The sequence below is a fragment of the Triturus cristatus genome, chromosome 2_1 (genome assembly GCF_964204655.1).
Source record: "Triturus cristatus chromosome 2_1, aTriCri1.1, whole genome shotgun sequence".
In the NCBI taxonomy this organism is placed as follows: Eukaryota; Metazoa; Chordata; class Amphibia; order Caudata; family Salamandridae; genus Triturus; species Triturus cristatus.
The window spans coordinates 276,415,429-276,438,356 of record NC_140581.1 but is presented as its reverse complement, the minus strand read 5'-3'; the positions used below and the strand labels follow the sequence as shown (position 1 = coordinate 276,438,356).

General features: G+C 47.0%; 1 protein-coding gene across 3 annotated transcripts in view; it reads left to right on the top strand.

The window, feature by feature from the left end:
- The window catches only part of CPLANE1 (ciliogenesis and planar polarity effector complex subunit 1), a 2,680,747-nt gene that overhangs the window by 2,006,479 nt on the left and 651,340 nt on the right, over positions 1-22,928 (top strand). For all 3 annotated transcript variants that reach the window (XM_085631095.1, XM_085631092.1, XM_085631094.1), the window contains exon 42: positions 4,131-4,224. In XM_085631095.1, coding sequence (XP_085487221.1) covers positions 4,131-4,224 — 94 coding nt within the window. The remainder of the gene's footprint in view (positions 1-4,130; positions 4,225-22,928) is intronic.

Genomic DNA, 22,928 nt, shown 5'->3' with positions numbered 1-22,928 from the left:
CATCAGGAATAGCCATGGTAATGCCCTGTAGATCATGCCTTTCACTGAGGGAGTATTCTGTTCTTGTCAGCTATTCATGTGCCTGTGTAGTTCATAACATCAGATGGAAAACCCTCATGTTACGATAATACCAATGTCATGAAAGGATCTGAACAGAGCAGATTCTTCTTAAATTACTTCACGTTAGACAATTAGTCTCAAACTCTGCAACCTGCAACACAGTGGGAAATGAAGTTCCTGACCAGTGGGAGGAACGCTTAACGCTGACCCTGTGGGCTGTGATCCAACTGGATCATCCCTTGACTTAGCCTAGTAAATGGAGTAAATGATGCACTTGCCCTCAGTAAGCCACAGTTGCATTAAAGAAAGAACGGTCTTTCATTCTTACCAGCTTGGCCACTTTGTACAAATGTTTTCTGTCACTCTCTTCGGTATTCTTTAATTTACATATGTCCAGGATACTCTTCTGTGCCCTTGTTACTGATCTAATGATGTTTATGATGGTATTTAGTTCAAGATGGCCAAATCGTAGCGACTTGGACAAGGCGTGCACCACGACTAAATGGATACACAATATTTATTGTTACAACAATTGATCTTGTCTCAAACTATCACGCTAGAACATACAATTTCATATGTTTTTATGTATATCTAATGCTTAACTTCAGCGGTGGACAATACAATACATTCATGTGTACATAATTTTTTGTACCTATTTGTACAAACATCATAACAATGACCAAAAAACATGATTTTTGCAACACAATTGAACAATGCACACTGTGTCCAATACATTTCGGGACGGTGTGTCCCTTCTTCAGGGATAAATGATATGAGTTACACAATGTGCTCTTCCGTATAAGTGAATATGTCAATCTGGGAAAAGTGACTTATTGCGCCCCTCCTCTTCATCTGTGGCACTTTCTCATGCTAAAGAGTCTGTGCTTTGCTGAAACTTGCATCTTTTACACATACTTTCCATGGTAGCTTCACTTATATATTTCTGTTTTTTATTTGTTGTCTGCGTGTTCCTACAAGAGTCAATTAAGTCATTTACTTATAAACTTTAGCATGTATTCAACATAGCACACCTTTCTTCACAAATTGTTGAATTACCCCCTCGCGACTCTCCCCTGTTCTTACCAAATATCACCCCTGACCTCTGCCCCCAAAGTATGAAGAACTAGCTTGCTGAACAGCAGCCAGTTTGCAGGATCACCAGCAGTCTTCGTTTCTGCTGGGCTTCCACAGGTATAACAGCTGCATTGGTCACTGGGTCTCCTCTAACTACTGGTACCGTAGATCAGAAGAGAGCAGCTAATATGAGATCTCGCACAACCCGCACTTGTCACACCAGGTCCACCACTATAGTTGCACACGGCCAAAACTGTGGGGTCCAAACTGAAGACGCCTGGATTATGTTGATCGCAGCTATGACAGCTGCTCAAATATGTAGCCATCTTGCGGCATATTGGTACACCCCTGGTGTCCTCGACAAATCCAACTGTAAAGAGAAATCTACCAGATCAGTGCCCTGATATGAACTGGAAGGATGTTACCTCACCAAACTGTGGCCTTCAGAAAGCAAGCAAGATCACGACCTGAAGCTGTGCCTGTGTCTCTAAATAATAATTCACCTTATTTGACAGCTTTAGCTAGCACTCCTATTGGTTGTGCATCAGGGTCTCCAGATTGATCCTTCTTTTTCTGCCCCCCCATGTCATTCATACCAATACCCTGTCTAATTATTTAAAAATCATCTTCAGATACAGAAGCATAGGTCTCTGAAAGATGTATAGGGAGCAAGGCAGTGTCACCTAGAATCCATTTTAGAGACTTCTCACATTATTTAGCACTCTACCTAGATTTAGTGTACCTATTCAGTCTGCTGGGTTTATTGCTTGACTAGATAGCAGAATGTCCCTGTCTACAAGCTTATAGTGATTACCAGACCCAACAAAGGTGGTGACGGCTGACAGCTGTGGCAATTATTCCATAATTTATGAAGTACCCTTAAAAATGATCAGGAATTAACACATTTCTTGTATACTCTGGGCCTTTCTAATTGTCACACTGCTCAAGGTTGCCCACTAAGACAAATAAATGTTCAGATGTACATTGGGGGACAGAAGTAATTCCTCTTATAGTTAATGAATATTCCGGAATTGTATTGATGTATATGGCTCGCAAAAAGCCCAGGCAAACTGCTGCCTCCACTTCAATATTTCCTTAGAATATTTTGGAATGGCATCAACATCCATTGAGGAATGAGGCACCTCTACCTATTCAAAGAAGAGAAGCTTGGCATATTGCTTTTGACTTTATGATCATGATGCCTAAGTGTATGACAACAAACTATAAGTGACAAAGAATCTGTGAAGATCAACATTGAAGCTTTTGATAAGGCATTCCGCGTCAAAGTGTAGGGTTTCTTCACTTCACTGTCCAGACACTGTATAATGATGCACATCATTGGATGGATGGCCATAGGTCACAAGGTCAAGTTATTAGGATAAAAGCATGCTATTATGGTTATAGTGACTTGCAGACTAAGCACTGTATTTGTGGTTGTATCCTAAAACCAGAACCTTTTTTTTTTGTTTGTTATTTCTCATTAGTATTATTATTGTTTTTGCTATAGTAAATATATTTTTAAAAAACTATACTCTTTTAAAGATATTTTTCTGGCTTGAAAGTGTCCTGAGGGATTCCATTTGTGTCATACTTTATCCTAGTTCCTCACCCAGTACCAAAGAAGGACTCGGCTGCATGATCAAGATATCCTTTGTAGTATGAAGACCCAAATAGAATACTTGTCATCTAGTCAGCAGTACAGTACTAACCAAAGCTCTGGGCCATACTGGTAAGAGTTTCTTACCAGAGAACTTCATAGTAGTCACTGACAGGCCTGCAGCTGTTATGTATCTTAAGGGTATAAGCTAGGTCTACCGGTTAGATCCTCTAACCCTAAAACACAACGACTTCGTTAAATGTGCTATATATGAAGAAGGCAAATCTGGTTAACAGCCGACCCACACTCTGCCCCACCTTACGTGGAAGAGGTGTTTTCTGGTAAACAAACAGTCCCTTTGCTTTTCAAGCATGCAGTGGTAATTGGAAACCCATCTTTTGTGCTTAGACTGTCGCACACGAGCATCTGTACTAATAATGACATAAGATTTTTTGAAAAACATTTTTTGCTGTAACCTGTTACTTAGTGCATGCATTGTGACCACAAGACATAAAAAGGCTATTGCTATTATCAGCGTTACTAGAAATATAAAAACGACAAACATTTTTACCATGTTTCCCAGGAATAGGTTTCCTAAATCCTACACCCTACTCTTATTACTGCTCTGAGAGCATGAAGTAAACTGACAGTGCTTAAAGGAGAATATTTGGATTGCCGCCCTGCATACCTGAACACAGCATGCCTCTGTGTTTATCAGACTCTGAGCTGGTGCAGAGGTAAGAGAGAAAGCTGCGGCCTTCTATTGATGAAAACATGCTCTCTGGTAGCGAAGCACAGCTGAATTTGGCGTCTGGCCATATGTCCAACCTCCGTCCAAGAGGAACAGCAAGTACCAGTCTGGAATCTAACCTCCTTCTGGAGCAAAGGCCTTCTCAAACTCAAATTTTCAAGTCTCTGTGTTTATATAACAAAATGACCACTGATTAATCTAGCTGACTGTGGTGAAAAAATATAGCAGGAACCAGCGTTCATAATATGCGTCACTTCTGATCACATATCATCTCTATATCTTAGTGTCTGTATCAGACGACCCTAAGAAGTAGATATTCAGGGCATCTTGGCCAGACTCATGTCTCATACTCTGCTGATAATCAAACAAGAAGGTGTTGTTTTGCAAACTGAATGTGCCTGCATGTCATGAAATGTTCAGACAACTTGTTTGAGGCTGACAAAGGGGGAAAAAACAGTCCGGTTAAAGCCAAGTGTATTGAAAAATGAAGTCATGCTCAGGAATCTATACCACAGTAAGTTGGAATAGTTACTTACCTCTCAGTTTCTCGCTTAAAACCTACTCTTTTGAAATGTATACAAAAATAAATATTCACAGCAATGAGTGTGTGGACGATGTTAGTAAAATGCATACATTTTTTGTTTCCAGTTGGTTAATACAATTGAAAATTTGGGCTCAGCTATGGATTCAGGTCATGAAGAAATGCCTTACACTGCTAAGGGCATCAGAGATACTGAAAAAGGCAAGTATTAACTATACAATAAACAAGGATTGTGTATATAGCGCCAGTGTTAATTTTGCTAGTATGCATATTGTAATCTCAAAAACAAATTTGCATCGGAGATCTTGAAAAATTCTGAGCGTGTCGGAGTGTGTTGCAAGATGTATGGGTGTCACTTTAAATGTGCTAATTTTCTTTATACATTCAGTGCACAAATATAAAATGTAATTCTATCCCTACTCACACACACATACATTAGGAAGAAATGTGAAAGAGGCTTGCGGAAACAGAAATTGTGATATGGGGATATATAATTAACAGCTGAAAATGGGTTTTAGGTACACATTTGTTTTTTATTGTTGCAAACATGAGCATAGCATAACCAACTGGATAAGCTGCTGTAGCACTCAGGATGGTGTTCCTTATTTCAAGAATGCAACAAATTATCTCCCCAGAAATCCCCCTTCCCACTGTCTCTTCCCCCACCCCCCTATGTGCTCACAACAAGTCACAAGCATTAGAGATAAGAGCAGTAGAAGCGTGATAAACTACTTGAAGGGAGTCTCCTCTTTGGGCGCTGGCACTGGCTTCTCAACTGGAGCAGTCTCAGATATCGGGGACTGGTCAGTTCCACAAATTCCTGGGAGAGAAGCACTATGTCTGGCTGCTACAGATCCCGGAAAGATTTCCCCTGCATGGTTATTGTCAGTGTAAGTTTCTCCATCCCAGTCACCTGCTAGATGCAATGGGGCCATTCCAGACGTGTCGGCTGCCTCTCTGTTCCCCAATGTGCCAGAATTGCCTGATGTGCGTCCCAAGTGCTATGCTAATGTTTTGGCCCCTGCGGAATTTGAGTGAGTATGTAAGTGAATTGGGGAGTCCCAAAAAGATGTAGGCCGGAAATCGGGGAATTTGGGAGTTAAAATGTGTATCAACATCGGTCAAAATCTCTTCCAAGAAATGTGCCAGCTTGGGGCATTCCCCCAGAATGTGTAGAAGGGTTCCATGGGATCCACATCGCCTCCAGCATTCGGCACTTTGTCGGGTTGCCTCTATGTCAGTTTTTATGCTAGTTGTATTGCAAGTTCCGTGACGTGCCCTATAGTATATGTCCTGCCATTCTTTAGGGGACATTCGTCGACCCAGCTCCTCCTGCCAGTGGATCTGTGCCGGTGACCTCCCTCCCTATGGCTCCCGGAGCAGCATGCCATACAACTCTGTAATTAGGTGTTTGTCAGTGTATTTGATGAGGAGCCAGCTTTTTGAAACTCATTAAGTGTCTTTGTGCTGCTTTCTTAACAGAGGGTTGCATGAGCCAATGCCTAATTTGTAAGTAGTAGAGCCTCTCACTCTCAGGAGTTGCAAAATCCTCCCTCATTCTGTCAAAAGAGATAGGTCCCTCCTCGTCAGGAAAATGTCCAATAGAGGAACAACCAGTGCCCTACCACATCTGGAACAGGGCGCTGTCGATTACTGGTGTGAAGTCTGAATTTTCCACCACCGGATTTAGAGGAGAGGGGAATGTTGAGAAGCCCCTATGCACCGCTTGTCTGTCCCAAACATATATATATATATATATATATATATCGAATCCTCCATCCGAAGCACCAGCCGGTACTCCCAAAAGACACGGACACTCAAATGCTGGTTCAGATTTTCATGCTCGATTTATTTTAAACAAAGGATAGGTTCAGACGCGTTTCGACCGACACAGCGGTCTATATATATATATTTCACACGCAACGGGATACGCCAAGAAAGCAGATCCACGAGCCCACTCGATCATGTTTGCAGAAATTTTTATTCTATTGTGACAAAAGAATGCATTTCAACCACATTCATGGTCTTGATCACCTGACCCCATCTCGCGTCATACACCTTTTAAAACTTTTGCTTGTGGTCAAACATACCACGTGACAATAGACGTAAAGGAAATGTGTATAAAAAATAATGTGATTGAAAGATTTCAACATTACGGATTTCATACATAATTCAACATTGCAGTTTCCTTAATTGTAAATTACCAGAGATGTTTAGTTCGCATCTAGTGTGCCGTGAGACCTATAAATGTCGGTGCTTCGTATTTGTATTACGGTGTCCTGGATATGCTAGTCTCCCGTGCGCTTGTGACCGGGGTGTAGTAAGTAGGTGGGGTATAGTACCTTAGTGTGTGCGTCCTTCCTCATAAGCAATTAAGCTAGGACAATTCCCCCAGGGAAGTGCTGGTATAGTACCATGCTTTCTGTCAGGATAGTGGACTAATGCAGACTTAGTTATCTGCGATTTAAACTAGGGATCATATTATCAAAGAGTAAGGAGGATGTCATGGTTGTCCATCCACTCTGGGTGTGCATACATTTATCGTGGCTGAGTGAGTCCCTCCTGAACCACCAACGTTGTCTCCCTGTAATGAAGAACACAAAATGGCAAATTAAACAAGCATTTACAATGCAATGGTCTCGGCATTGTTAAAGTTAGAGCTATTGGCATTGCTCATGACATTATTTTTGTTTATGTTTTTGTTTTTAAAACATTTAAAGAAACGGCATTGTTATTTACAATGTCAATAGCTTAATCTCTCTCAAATGCGAGACCTATTGCATTTGCACCCACACACAGAGCCACACACACAGAGCCACCCACACAGAGCCACCTACACAGAGCTATTCACATAGAGCAACCCACACACAAATAGAGCCACACACAAATAGAGCCACCCACACAGAGCCACCTACACACAGTTACCCACACACAGACAGAGCCACCCACGCATAGAGCCACCTACAAAAAAAGCCACCTACACAGAGCCACACACACAGAGGCACACACATACACACACACACATAGAGCCTCCCACACACACACAGAGCCACCCACAGAGCCGCAATGTGTGGCGCAAGCTGCAGGGGCCTCCTAAGGAGGGCCCTGGCACTTATATGTTTTTTACTTGTATATATATTTTTTTTTTCATCAATTAAGCACTGTAGTAACCACGAACTGTTCTGAGCATCAGTATGACGGTTCTTCTTAAATTCCTGAGTCCGGCCACAGATAAAAGGATCGTGACTTCAAAGGGAAGTGCTCAACCCCGCAGCTAGGAAGAGTGGACAGCAACTGGTAATTGAGGGTAATAGCCCGTACAGGCAGCCTCGCTTTGAAAGGGAGACTGGCTCTCAGATGGCTGTACTTTTATTATTAACGTTTTGTAGAGGGGGTCGGGGCTCTGGGGACTCCAGAGATAGGTGACACTCCAAATGTGCACCAAAAAACATGTGACAGGCAGAACTGCCTTTCAGTGCCGAGGGCCTCGTGGGGCACCACTAAGTGGCAAAGGCAAATTTTTTATTTTTAAATAGCTTGTTTTATTATTTTGTGGGGTTACATCAGGTGTGACACTGCGAATTACATCGCCTGCAGCCTATGGAACAGACACGTATTATAATGCCAGCAGCCATTACCCTAAGAGCTAGAGGCTCTGAAGTCTGTGAGCACTATACAAAATAAATACAATAAAAGAATACATAAACAGACCACGTCTACTGTAAAAATGATCGCAGGCTTTAGTCCTACTATTATGTCTGACCCGTCCCGGTTTTTGTTTCTGGAAATCAGGCCACCCTGCCAGCGCCTGGATAGCCCAGAGGTGATTAGCAGCACTTCATAAGTCCTGATTGATTGAATAAAGCCCAAGGCCAATAAATATCAGTGTTATGAGAGACTCAGGGGCCCCTCAACATTCTGCGGGGTGGGGAGGGGGATGCATAGTTAACTATTACACCACTGCTTGGAATACAGGGGTACGCTTGAAACACACAAAAGTCAGTGAACTATAAAAACCCATTCATCACTTGGGGGTCAGAGCCCGCCCAGCTCCTGACGAATGTTCAACAGCATGAAACATGATTTAGCCTGAAAAGAGAGCTGCCTAGCTGACTACTGCCAGGTGGGAGATGTGCTTTTTCAGGTAACTGGACACTGCCGACAAGCTCGGGCTGACACCGTGCCCTGCCGCAGCCAGCCCTCTGAAAATATACAAAACATGGAGGAAATGCAGAAAACGGGCAAATGCATTGGGTATTTCGCGGGAAATTTTGTGGAGTTCCAGCCTCCAGTCGAATTTAGCTCTCTTGTTCCTTGTCTCTCTTCTGCAGGTGTTTGAAAGGGGCCGTGAAAGGGGTGCGAAACAGGCGTCTTTGCCAAAAGGGTGAGAAATTCTCGCTTTCAAAAAAAGTAGAAATGGTGCTAGCTCGGCCTGGAGGCGGGGATGCCTTGTTAGGTACACGGTAGTCAGGAAGTGCCTGGATCTCTTCAGTTTGGTATTATGTTCGCGAAATACACATGCCACGCATTCCACGCGAGACAGGGAGTCAGTGAGCACTCACATGACAACTCGCCGATCTTACATATCAGACCCTCGTGAGTACATACATGTCTGTAATATGTTTTCGGAAAGACTATTACCGTGGGCATCTTGGTGCATCTCTGTGCACCTTGAGGCGCAGGTCGCGAGGCGCGCAGTGAAGCACTCTAATGAACTCTTCTCACCGGGTGGCGAGCTCTGGCACCAGTATGCCCACTCTTAAACACCGCGATGTAAGCACTTTGCGCCCTAAGGTGAACACCTCCCCACTCTGGTCAGTTTATCTCTGTACGGCGCCAACTTGGTCCCACAAACGCACACCTGCAGTTATGAGACCCGCACTTGCCACCAGATTATGAAGTGCGCATTTATCAAAGTAAACTGTACATTTATCACCATGAGGCAGGAATAGTGGCGCTACAAAAAAACAGAGTAGGATGTTAAAATGATTCTCTCATTCTGGAAAACATCCACCTGGACACACTGCCCCCTGGCACTGTGAGGATGGGGGTCTTTGACCTGGACAGCGCACCTCCCGACCCCAGTACCCTAGCTTCAGTTAATTCGCATATGGCCGTCTGACACCCTTAACTGTCAAATGAATGTGTTAAATAAACCTTGTACTGGTGCAAAAACAAAGCCATGTTTTAATAGATATAGATTTAAGTAAACTCAAACTCTCCCTGGTCTATAGTACAGAACCTGGATTGTGGAACAATTGTTACATGCAGATATACACTTATTCAACAGCAAATCATTATTTGCGTGCAAGAGGGATTTTCAGACATACATTCCAATTCGTGTTAAAAGTTATCTACGTTTGGATCCCATCGGATGGGATCCGAAAAATCCGTGTGTTTAATGTCACGAAAAAGGAATCCCTTCCTCGGCCAGAACTCCATGAAAAGGAGCCCCGCATCGCCGTATGTAAGGCGAGGGTGGAATGAGAACACGTCACGCCGCCCAGTGACCTCGGCTGTGTGCAGGTGAAGGTCCGACAGCTGTACCAGCAGGCCTGCGGCCGATGATTGCCGGGGAGAGGCTGAGACATACCAGAGCCTCCTAGCCAGGCATCGGAGGTGACTGGCTACACGTCAGCTGTGCCTTTCAAAGCCCGTCCTTCCAGAGAGAGGGAGTGCATCCGTGGGAGGGGGCGAGTACCTGCGCGCCACTCGGGCAGATGTGCACGTAGGCCACTTCCAGGGGTGTTGGTAACTCCAGAAGTCCCTGAACAGTTTGCTGATATATAACAAGCACACCACTGCCTTTCTCCGAGGTGAAGCAGAAATGCCTCGGAGAAAGGCAGCGGCATTTTCGGATTCGGGGGCGTGTTTTTGGATTCGGGGGCGTGTTTTTCTTTTTCTCTCCTCTTGCCATTGGCTGGAGGAGAGAAAAACACGCCCAGCGGAAAGTAACGAAAAAAACACGCCCCCGAATCCGAAAAGGACGGGGCTTGTTTTGCGAGATGAGCCTCTTCTCCAATGGCTGGCCAGCATTTAAGAGGCCAGCCAATGGAGAAGAGGAGAGAAGAGGGGCGGGTTCAAGCCCCTCTTCTCCAAGTCATTAAATCTCACGAGCGAGACTGCGCAAGCGCAGCCTTCGCTAGCCGAGACCTAAAAAGGGTCACCGGATACATCCTTGCTACATACAATACTTGTCTCAGGCACTTGGTTTACGCGTTAAACAAAACAATCAAAGACAAAATAAGGCTCAATGTCTAAAACATCCAAATTGTTTCACCATCATATTAATACATATACATATGTAACATTTGTGGGTAAATACTGAAATGTGCAAATGGGGAAAGAAGGAAAAGAAGGGAGAAATGGATGGGAGGCGTGAGGCTTGCTACAACTGATCCTGACTCACTAATCTTTACAGATGTGAATGTTATTTCTCGCTATTCTTTACAGATGTGAATGCATCTCCTCATCTAAGTTCAGCCCTCCTGGAAACTTGCCACCGGCTTGTAGAATAAAGCGTGGGCCCCTCCCCTGTTACCATCTCTGGGATTCTGATTCACACAGTCAAGTCCAAAATATTTGGCCTTGGTCTAATCTCCATTGTGTTTAGTTGTAAAGTGCCTTGCTGTGATGTAACTGTGGTCTTTGTTAGTTATTGCTCTCCAGTGTTCAAGGATTCTTTTCTCCACAGGGAATGTGGTGGAATCAATGTACAACAGGTTACATGGGCAAACTACGACATACACAACAAACTCAGTGTTGCAAGCTATTAACTTAGGGATTTTCCATGGGGTTTTGAAATTTCCCAGAGTGATCTCTGTGATGTTATTGCTGTGTCTACATGCCTTACAGTTTCCGCATTTGCTGAAACCTTTGGCTAGTCTGAGCCAGTTTGATTCTTTGGCTTGTAGATAGCTGTGCACTAGCATGTCTTTGAGTGAAGTGCTTCTCCTGTTGGATATGGAAGGGTTGGGTCCTATCTTGTGTCTTAATATGGGGTCCTGTTTCAAGATCCCCCACCTATGTTTCAGGATTTTACGTAGTTGTGCCACCTGACTGCTGTAGCTAGTGATAAAACGGACTGGCTTGGGAGTTGCCTGTTTGCTGTTGATAGTACTGCTTACTTTGGGCATGAGTTCATCTATCTGGAGTTCCCTTACTCTCGCTTCTGCCTGTTTTAATGCCATCATTGGGTAACCACTCTCCCTGAACCTTGCTTTCATTGCCAGTGTGGTTTGTTCAAAGGCTGTAGTTGTGCTGCAATTCCTCTTAACTCTAAGGAACTCACTGTAGGGTATGCCCCATCTGAAGCTGGGTGGATGGCTGCTGGCTGCGTGCAGGATAGAATTCCCTGCGGTTTTCTTCCTGAACAGATTAGTGCAAATAGTTCCGTCTGGTAAATTTAAGATTCACAATGTTTTCATTTAGTAGATCGATAAACAGATCCAATTCCTGTTCACTCCCCTCCCACACAAAAAACACGTCATCAATATATCTTAGCTATTTTTTGATGTTGTAAATTCATTTTTCTGTTTGGTTGATCTGAAAGAAACACGTTAGTTAGATTCCTCACCTTAGAATATCCCCAGGCGTCAGACTGGATCCGGAAGATTTTTCGTCAGCAATACCCCTTGCGCGTCGCTAGGCGTCGTCTGCGGCTCCGCGTCCGTCGTCGGCGTCGTGCGCCGGGATGACGTCGTCGGAGTACTTAGACGCCGCCCTCGCGCGCTGACGTCAGTTCTTCTTTTTTCCGCGCCAGTAAGCGCAGATCCGGGAGAGCTACCCCTTTTAGTCTTTTTTGACTAACTCTTTTTGATCATTTTTGATCCCTGTCTGTCGACATCTGGTGCCGGTAGGATGCCTGGGTTCAAGGCTTGTGAAGACTGTCATCGACTGATGTCGGTGACCGATCACCACCGCCGGTGCCTCTATTGCTTAGGCCTCGACCACGACGCGGAGTCGTGCAACGACTGCCAGGCCCTGACTTCGAAGGCTAGGCGGGAGCGGTCCCGCAAGCTTCTCGAGCTTCGCCACTCGGCTCCGCGTCGTGCGCGATCCCGGTCCAGGAGGAGGTCCAAGGATCGCTCGCGGAGCCCTAGCCGACGCCACCATCGATCGTCGGGCTCCAAGTCGTCGGGTAAGTCCAAGCACTCAAAGAAGTCCAAGAGGCGACATCGCTCTTCGGACTCCCCTCGCCGGTCGCGCGACTCGGCCGAGGGTCCAAGTGGTTCCACCCCCGCGGCTCCGGCGGAGCCGCAGGTGCCGCGTCCGCCCCCATACCTTCCGGTCCCTGGGGCTGACGCGGCGCCGGCGGAGATCAGCGCCTTCCTCTCGGCCATGAGGAGCCTGGCCCCGCCGTCGACGCCCGCTGGCGCGCCTTCGGGCCCCGCGGGCTCGACTGGGCGACCTCGCGTGCCGGCGGCTCCGGCCCCGGCGCCGTCGACGACTCCGGTCTCGACGCCGCAGGTCCCCGCGGGGCCCATGCCTGGGCCCCAGTCGACGCCGGTTGACCTTGTCACTCCTCCACCGGCGCCGACGCCTGAACCACCGACGCCGTCACCGGCGCCGCCGACGCCGACGCCTGTGACGCCGACGCCCCAGTTTAGCCCTCATCCGGACCCGACGCCGGCACGGCGTCCGCCGACGCCGCATCCGACGCCGCTAGAGACCTACCATCTCTACAGTCCGGTTCCGATCATTCCTCCTGTTTATCAGGAATCGGAAGAAGGGGGCGACTGGGAGGGGTTCGAGGACCCTCTGGCTGTTCAGTCACAGCTTTCTCAGGACTGGGCAGATGAACTGGGGGAGGCCAGCGGGCTGGACACCTCGCCAGACGCTGGATTCACTTCTCCTCCGACCGTGGCTTCGGAGGAGGGTGCAGCATTTTCTGTGGTGCTGCGCAAGGCGGCTGAGGCCCTTGGGCTCGAGTTGCCTGCCGTGGCTGTGAGGACCAACATCCTCACTGAGGTGCTTCAAACCTCAGCAAGCTCCACTGAGCCTCTGCTGCCGTTTAACGAGGCCCTCACTGACGTTCTGCAGGGCACCTGGTCCAAGCCCTCCACAGTTCCTCCTGTGGATAGGAACGTTGCCAGGCGCCACCGCCCTGCTCCGGGCGACCCCAGCTTCCTGTCCCAACACCCCACCCCCGAGAGTCTGGTTATCCAGGCCTCTACTTCCCAATCCTCCTTCCCGACCGCTCCGCCGGACCGGGATTCCAAGAGACTCGAGCAGTTTGGCAAGAAACTGTTCTCGTCCCTTAGTTTGGGCCTGCGGTCCTTAAATACCGCCTGTCTCTTGGACCGTTATTCCCATTCCCTGTGGGATACGGTGGAGGACGTGCTGCCCCTGTGTCCGGAGGAGGTCCGGCCACGTCTTTCCCAGGCTCTGGCCGATGGGAGGGATGCAGCACGGCACGCCATAAGATGTGGGCTTGACACCACGGACTCGCTAGGTCGGGCGATTTCCACCACGGTGGCGCTCCGCCGCCACGCCTGGATGCGGTCCACGTCATTTTCCGGGGATGTCCAGAACACCCTCATGGACATGCCCTTTGATGGCACTCGCCTGTTTGGTGAGAAGGCGGACAGTGCGCTGAACCGCTTTAAGGACTCCCGGGCTACGGCCAAGTCCTTGGGCCTCTCGGCTCCGCGGGCGCACACCTCCGCTTTTCGCCCCTTTCGTGGCCAAGGAAGGGGCGCCTCCTCACGTTCGCAAAGCCACGAGCCGCAGAACCAACCTGCGCGCGGTCGCGGACGTGGCTTCCGCCGTGGCGGAAATGGAGGCCGACGTGGTCAGCCCACATCCACCCCGGCAGCATCCGCCTCAAAGCCTTCCTAGTCCGAGCTTTCAGGCCCATACCACGCCAGTGGGCGGCAGAGTTCGCCATCACCTGCTCCACTGGCGGTCCATAACATCGGACAGGTGGGTGCTGCAAATCGTCCGAAGGGGCTACTCCCTCCCCTTCGAGACGACCCCTCCAGCCATGCCACCACAGCACCACCGTATCTCGGGGGATCATTTGGATCTTCTCCGCGAGGAAGTTTCGGCTCTCTTGGCCAAGGGGGCCGTCGAGCGCGTTCCGAGTCCAGAAGTAGGTCGTGGTTGTTATTCCCACTACTTTCTGGTTCCCAAGAAGGGCAAGGGGGGCCTGCGCCCTATCTTGGACCTCCGGAACGTCAATGCCTTCCTCCGAAAGGAAAGGTTCAAGATGCTAACGTTGGCTCAGGTTTTAGCTGCCCTAGACCCTGGAGACTGGATGGTAGCGTTGGACTTGCAGGACGCATATTTCCATATCCCCGTCCTGCCGGCCCACCGGCGTTACCTGCGGTTCACGGTGGGCCAAGAGCACTTTCAGTTTACCGTGCTCCCCTTCGGCCTCACCAGTGCCCCTCGGGTGTTCACGAAAGTGATGGCGGTGGTCGCAGCTCATCTGCGCAGATCAGGGGTCCCAGTCTTCCCCTATCTCGACGACTGGTTGTTGAAGGCGGGCTCGCCCCAGGCAGTCGTCTCCCACCTCCAGACTACGGCGGATCTCCTGCATTTGCTGGGGTTTTCCATCAACGTGCCGAAGTCACACTTGAGTCCCTCTCAGAAGCTCCTCTTCATCGGAGCGGTTCTCGATTCGGCGCAGTTCCGGGTCCATCCACCGGAACAGCGGGTCCGGGATATACAGGCCCTGATTCCCATCTTTCGGCCTCTATCCCGGGTTTCGGTCAGGCTAGTGTTGCGGCTTCTGGGGCTGATGGCCTCCTGCATCCTACTAGTGCATCACGCCAGGCGGCGCATGCGGGCTCTGCAGTGGGACCTGAAGTTTCAGTGGGCCCAGCATCACGGCAACCTGTCCGACCATGTCTTGATCTCGGAGGGCACTGCACAGCAGTTGCAGTGGTGGCTCACGGACCGCGAGTGGGTCAAGGGCAAGAGCCTCTCCCTTCCCCAACCGGAGCATGTCGTAGTGACGGATGCGTCCCTCCTGGGTTGGGGTGGCCATATGGGAGAGGCGGAGATCAGAGGCCTCTGGTCTCCGGCGGAGTCTCGTCTCCACATCAACCTGTTGGAGTTGAGAGCGATCCGGCTTGCACTGAAAGCCTTCCTTCCCTCTGTCAGGGGAAGTGTCGTGCAGGTGTTCACGGACAACACCACCGCCATGTGGTACTGCAACAAACAGGGCGGGGTGGGGTCGTGGACCCTTTGTCAGGAGGCTCTGCGCCTCTGGACATGGCTGGAACACCAGGGCGTCACCCTGGTGGTTCAACATCTGGCGGGCTCTCTGAACGCCAGAGCAGACGAACTCAGCCGCCGGTGCATGATGGATCACGAATGGCGTCTGAACTCCGAAGTGGTGCAAGGCCTCTTTCAGCAGTGGGGAGAGCCTTGGTTAGATCTATTCGCCACCGAAGAGAACGCGCAATGTCAGCAGTTCTGCGCGTTGGAATTTCCAAGGCGGCACTCGCTCGGCGACGCTTTTCGTCACGAGTGGAGTTGCGGTCTGTTGTACGCCTTTCCGCCTATACCACTTCTGCCCAGAGTGCTGAAGAAGATCAGGCGCGACCGGGCCCAAGTCATCTTGGTGGCTCCGGATTGGGCACGAAGATACTGGTATCCCGAGCTACTCAGTCTGTTGACCGATCCCCCGATACGTCTGCCCCTTCGGGAGGATCTTCTGTCGCAGCAGCAGGGGACGGTCCTCCACCCGAACCTGTCCAGCCTCCACCTCCATGCGTGGAGATTGAGCGGCGGCAGTTGATGCCATTTGACTTGCCTCCTGAAGTCTGTGATATCATTCTGGCAGCCAGGCGTCCCTCCACAAAGTCGGTATACGCCTGCCGGTGGAACAAATTTGTGGCATGGTGCACAGCAAAGGCTGTGGATCCCCTTTCCGCCCCTCTTTCTGAGGTTCTCCTCTTCCTTCTTTCTCTGGCCCGGCAGGGCTCTGCCCTGGGCACCCTGAAAGGTTATCTTGCTGCCATCTCCGCCTTCTTGCGGCTTCCTGATCAGCCTTCTCTTTTCAAGTCCCCTGTGGTTACACGCTTTCTCAAAGGCATTACACACACGTTCCCTCCTGTCCCTTTTGTAATGCCTCAGTGGGACTTGAATCTGGTTTTGACATTCCTGATGTGCGCTCCCTTCGAGCCTCTTCACAATTGCCCTCTTCGTCTTCTAACTCTAAAGACTGCTTTTCTGGTAGCCATCACCTCGGCTAGACGGGTGAGTGAGCTCCAGGCTTTATCTTCAAAGCCTCCTTTTCTATCTGTTCATCCGGACAAGGTTGTCCTTCGGCCTCGTCCCTCTTTTCTTCCTAAAGTGGTGACTCCATTTCACCTTGGGCAGTCTGTCACCTTGCCCACCTTCTTTCCGCCTCCGCATCCTTCCAAAGAGGAAGAGAGGCTCCACCGTCTGGACCCAAAACGTGCGCTCTCCTTCTATCTGGACCGCACAAAACAGTTCCGGGTGGACGACCAGCTTTTTGTTGGGTACGTGGGCGCTAAGAAGGGGAAAGCTGTGCACAAACGAACCATCTCTCGGTGGGTCGTTTTGTGTATAAAAATCTGCTATTCCTTGGCTAAAAAGGACCCTCCTGTTGGGCTGCGCGCCCATTCTACTCGGGCCACGGCGGCTACTACTGCCTTGGGACGGGGAGTCCCTTTGCAGGACATCTGTCAGGCGGCGACGTGGGCTTCTCTACACACGTTTGCCAGGCATTATTGCCTTGACAGCCAAGTCCGGAGGGATGGCTTCTTTGGCCGTTCTGTCCTCCAGGACTTTCTGGTGTGATCTTGGTTCGCAGACCCACCACCGGGGATGGTATTGCTTGGGTATCTATTCTAAGGTGAGGAATCTAACTAACGTGTTTCTTTCAGATGAACAAGTTACTAACCTTCGGTAACGATGTATCTGTAAGAAACATTAGTTAGTTAGATTCCTCACCGACCCTCCCATCCTCCCCGTTCTGCGAACTGACATCTAGGGTTAAGGTTGTCCTTTCAGGCCCCTAGATTTTATTTTTGGCACCAGTGTCGGTCTTTGCATGGCTCTGCGTTCCTGGCGCGGAAGGCTATGTACAAGAACTGACGTCAGCGCGCGAGGGCGGCGTCTAAGTACTCCGACGACGTCATCCCGGCGCACGACGCCGACGACGGACGCGGAGCCGCAGACGACGCCTAGCGACGCGCAAGGGGTATTGCTGACGAAAAATCTTCCGGATCCAGTCTGACGCCTGGGGATATTCTAAGGTGAGGAATCTAACTAACTAATGTTTCTTACAGATACATCGTTACCGAAGGTTAGTAACTTGTTCTTCCAGAGCACCTGCTTCTCCCACCAGCTAACCATCAGGTTGGCATTGCTGGGGGCGAAACAGGTGCCTATGAAAGTCCCTTGCAGCTGTTTATAATCTTTTCCAAACATAAAAACATTCTCTTTCAAACATGTATTGATCATCTATAAAAGCATGTGTGTGTTCAAGTAGGTGGATATCATGTATCTTAAGAAAAAACGTACATTCCTTGAGTCGGTCCTCATGTTTTATGCTTGTGTAAAGCGACTCTACGTCTACACTTACTAGCCAACAGTTATAGGTCATGACTACGTCATTGATCTTTCCCAGGAAATCACTTGTGTCTCTGATGTAAGAATTCAGTTTTTTCACATACGGGAATAGAAAATGGTCAACAAATGTTGATGTTTTTTCCAGAAGGCTGTTTTTGGAGGATACTATTGTTCTGCCCGGAGGTTCTTGGGCGTTCTTATGGACCTTGGCCAGGAAATAAAATGTGGGTGTTGTTGGTGTTTCGTTCTTAAGGAATCTCCTCTTGTCCCATGTCAACAGTCCACCCTCATGCCAGTCGTCTAGTCTCCCATGGTACCTGTGTCGTAAATCAATTAGATATTTATTGCCTACTCTGCAATAGCATTGTGTATTGTTGAATTGTCGGTAGACCTCCCTGGTGTACATGGTTCTGGTCACAAGGACCACGTTGCCCCCTTTATCTGACGGTTTTATTATCAGGTTCTGATCACTCTGTTGGTTTCTGACAGCTTGTCACTGAGTTTGGTCATGTTTTTGTTGCGTGGCGTCGTATGTATCAGTTTCTCAAGGTCTTTGGCAACTAAGTCGCTAAATATGTCAGTGTTATCTTTGGGTGTCATGGGTACAAATTTTGACCTGGCTTTGAACCCTGTTTTCAGGGTTTTTCGTGTTTCTATCCCAAATTTGCATGTTATATCTTGTATGTGTATGGGGACAAAGGGATCAGTCGCTGCATCCCTAGTGTTAACTCCAGTCTCATCCTCCAAGTCAGTGATCGTCTGTAGCAAGGGTATGTCTTCAATTGCCAGCCTATTGTCTGGACTAGGTATGTTTAGGTATCTAGCTCTCCCTGCTTCCATACAATTTTTGTCAAGATGTAATTTATACAGATTTAATTTTTTCTCAAATTTATAGAGGTCAACTCTAGCCTGTGCAAAGTCAAAGCTGATATCGGGACAAAAGGACAACCCAAGTTTGAATACATTCTCTTCTTCTTCTGATAGTGTTGTAATAGTGAGGTTTATTACCGTTAACTGTGTGGTATTGTTCTCCATTATTGTTTCTTGTTCATTTGGCCTCGTGTTCCCATGCCAACTCTCCTTACATTTTCTTCTTTTGATCCTCCATTTCCGATTTTCTCTTTTGTTCCGTGTCCTCTTGTTTTCCCTTTGGTAAAGTGTTCTTTTGTCATCTGCATGAGGCGTACTTCCTTGGAAAAAGAATGTTGTTCATTCAAGCCGGACGAGAGGCTTTCTGTAGAACCTTGATCGGAGCTAAGGTCAGTGTTCGATCCTTCTCTGCTTGCCTCCAACGTGCCCAGGGCTTTGTCCTTCGAGAGTGCTGATCTTGCCTTGTCAAACTTCCTAGCGAATGTTAGTATTCTACCTTTGGCATAGTCACACTCATCGCGTAAGAATTTGCGTTGTTTTCTCTCTACTACTTCTTATTCATGTGTTTTAACCCTGTCATCAACCAGTTTTAGGACCTTGCTGGTCTCTGTTTGATCAGTTTCCTTGCCCAGTTCCTCCATCAGTTCATCAATCTGGGTCATTAGGTCTTTGTGCTCCTCCCATAAATTGGCAATTAGAATTTCCAGCATCTTTTTAGACCAGGCATTTGTGTTTTCGACTCAGTCTTTTAGCACTTGTGGTTTTGGGATTGACACAGTTGGGGTAATCAGTATTCTAAGCCCTCTCGGGATTCTGTTCACCTCTAAGTAATTTTGGAGGGAGTTTGCCTCCCACCACCTGGGAGGAGTGAGACTCCCTCCCTCCCTCCATCCCGACCTGATCGCACGTTTTTCGGCTCCAGTAGCCTACGTGAACTCTGGACGCTGTGGCGCGGCAGGGGTCGGACTGGGGTCATTTCACAGCCGCAGATATATGTATATATATATATATATATATATATTCATCCCAAGGAAAATAATGACGTGGCACTCCTCTCGACGATAAAGATGTTATCTTAATCTCAAAACGTAATCCTCCCTACGCGTTTCGAACCGTAGTTCCTGGTCACGGTAGATTGTTACAATAGTCCTACTTTCATTTCTTATTTTTATACACATGCATAGAGGTGCCATTATATTGCATTCTGGGTATTGTGGTTCAAACAATATAAGCGATATGGGATTCTCTTCATTCCTGTTCTAGAGTGTAAACATATAGACATACTACCCTACTTGGGTGCTCTCAAGAGGTCATATATACCTCAGCCGGCGCCGTCCTCAATTATATGACACAGAAGCATTTTATATAAAACACTAAAGTATGTGCTAATTATTAATTTGTGAATGCAAGGCACCTTATATATTTCAATTGTATGGAAGCAACATATGGAGTGTTCTGCACATTAGTATGTTACAGGGTGTGAGTTATGACTTAGTGTCCAACAACAAATCACGGCTGAGTGCCTACTCCCCCTCTTTGAGTATAGAGTACCTCGCACTCATGTCAATTAACATGCAATGGTTACTGCAGTCCTATATATATCTGTGTGGATTTGAGCTGGCTTTTTCATGATTATATGGAATTTCAATGGATGCTTGAGTCCCAATTATGATGGATAGGATCATATTTTTATAAGTTGTTCGCTATACAACAAGGATATACTGTGTTCCCATACATCGGTTATACCGAAGATGTCTATAGGTGGATATGAAGTTCCTCATCCCCATTTAGACCTAGAGGATGCTTGGTTTTGAACCTCATTATCATCAACTTTTGTGGTCTACATACTCCAATGTTTCTGTGGTAAACAGTACCTCGGCAGTACAATATGCCCCCTAAAAAAACACATACTGGAACACATGCGTGCGATTCAAAACATGGACATGACATATGCAATCGCAAGACACTTGTCACTGCATGTGGGTAAATCCTGGCTGGACACAAAATATTCGGGACTTGTGACGGTGCCTCCAAATGAACGAGGTGGAAACCGTATCCAGAAACTACGTAGGCTGGAGTCACGCATGATAATGAGGTTCAAAACCAAGCATCCTCTAGGCCCGCCATGTTTTTTAAATTTTCTAAGTGCACATCACGTGATTAGTGAATATAGAAGAAATGCTATATAAATATACACTGAGTGGAACATAGGTTAGTCTGTTTTCTAAAACCACATGAAATCGAAATGAAACATCATTGCGTTTTATATAGTCAACTGCTGCAGATTTTCTAAAACTGTCTGAATTGAAATGAGACATCAGGGGTGTACATGAATTAAAGCTGTATGTTGCTTGGTCTCCAATGCACCAAAAAATGTCACTGTGCAAAAATAATTGCTCATTTTGTAATAGCTGCCTAAATGCATCTAACAAATATGTGCAAAATCACGCAAAATTGCATCACTGTAAACATATTTGTGCAAATTATGCTTCACATTGTAAACATAATACCATGTGCAAAAAAATGACAAATTACATTAAAAAACCATAAAAAGCAATTCATACATCCCTGAGTAGCTGGATATTCATATACTACCTATATCGCAATAAATAGAGACTGCTATATGAGTCCTATCCTCTGTCTATGACCAATACTTATATACTCATGATTTGCAGTTCTAATACTACATTTTAGTTGTCCATTGCAATATGTTGACCCTGCAAGTTGACTAAATTGAAAACCGATCTTCCACTGAAATAAGTGTAAAAATGTAAAGTGCTAGTGCTAACTAGAAACTCCATAGAAAAAATGTGCAATATAAGTGGATTAAAAGCCGTTGTGCTACAAGGAGGTCAGCCGCATAAGATGTGTCATCCCACGCCTCCCCAGACGAGATCTAAGATGTAAATTGCATTGAAGATACAGCATATTATTATTAATAAGATCTCAATCATAAGAAATGGTACAGACCTTCTGTGGTATTTAAACCATTGGGGAATTTGCTATCTAATTTCAATATAAACTTGGATTCTGTTCTTCTCAACATCTTATCTCGGTCGCCCCCTCGGCGTGGTTTGGGATTGGCCGTTATTACAAAATATTTCAAACATTGCAGATCGTTATTAGGCATTTGTTTGAAATGCCTGGCGACTGGATAGGAGCCATCGTTGTTAACGATGGCCCGAAGATGTTGGAGAATTCTGACATGCACCTGTAGCTTGGTACTGCCCATGTATCGTAGGCCACAGGTGCATGTCAGAACATAGACCGCGTTTTCGGTTCTACAATTATAGCTCCCTTTAATAGTAACCATTTCTGGACTGAATGGGGTGGCATATTGTGTGGTGTTAATTCCAAATCTGCAATCCCTGCAGCTTGAACATTTTGCAAACCCCGGCCGGGGTTGTAACCACATTTTGTCTTTTCCTAATTCTGGGCTGCTCTTGGCTATTTGAGTTTTCATCGGAGGTCCCTTTCTGTAAGTGATAGTTGGACAAGTTGGAAGCCTCTGGGCCAAAACCGCATCAGTAAGAAGTATGGGCCAACTTCGAGTGATAATAGCTGTGATTTTTCTTTCTTGTTTGTTGAAAGTAGTGACAAATCTAGGAACAGAATTAGTGTCACTGTCATCAGGTATAGGCCTATTTGTCGCCTTGTTGGCAAATAGAGAGTCCCTTGATACAGTATTTATTTTATTGACAGCCTGTTCAAGAATAGATTTGTGATAGCCCCTCTGTTTGAATCTAGTCAGAGCTTGATTAGTGCAGGTCACCAAATCATCCTCCGTGCTACAAATCCGCTTGAGCCTTAATAATTCGCCATAAGGGATGTTGTTGATAACATGTTTGGGGTGTGCACTGCTGGCATGCAATATTGAATTGCCTGCAGTGCTCTTCCTGTGCAGGGTAGTTGCTATTTTACCCTCGCGGAAAGAAATGCCTACATCTAGAAAATCTCCATGTGTCTTACTGATATGTGATGTAAATTTTAGATTCTCATGATTGATATTGATCAACAAAATCCCTAGCACTTTGTTCATCCCCTCTCCATATGACAAAAACATCATCGATGTATCTCAGCCATTCAGAAACGTGATTGTTGAATACGGAGCCATGGAGACGCTTGAGGACCTGCTCCTCCCACCAACCCACGTGTAAACACGCGTAGCTGGGAGAGAAGCAGGCCCCGATAGCCACGTCCCTTTTCTGCAAATAGACATCGTTTCCAAATAGAAAATAGTTGTTGTTAAGACACCAGGATACTAGCTCTAAAATCATTTTGTTATGGCAATAGCACTCCAATGGTCTAGTATCTCAAAAGTATTGCAATTCTTTAGGTCCCGTGGAGTGCTCAATGCTAGTATATAGGGATTCGATATCCAATGTAATGAATATCGAATCCGCAGACATTGGAATGTTCTTGATTTTTTTAAAGAAAATCCCCGGTGTCTTTGATGTAGGTTGGCAAACATTTGACTAAGTCTT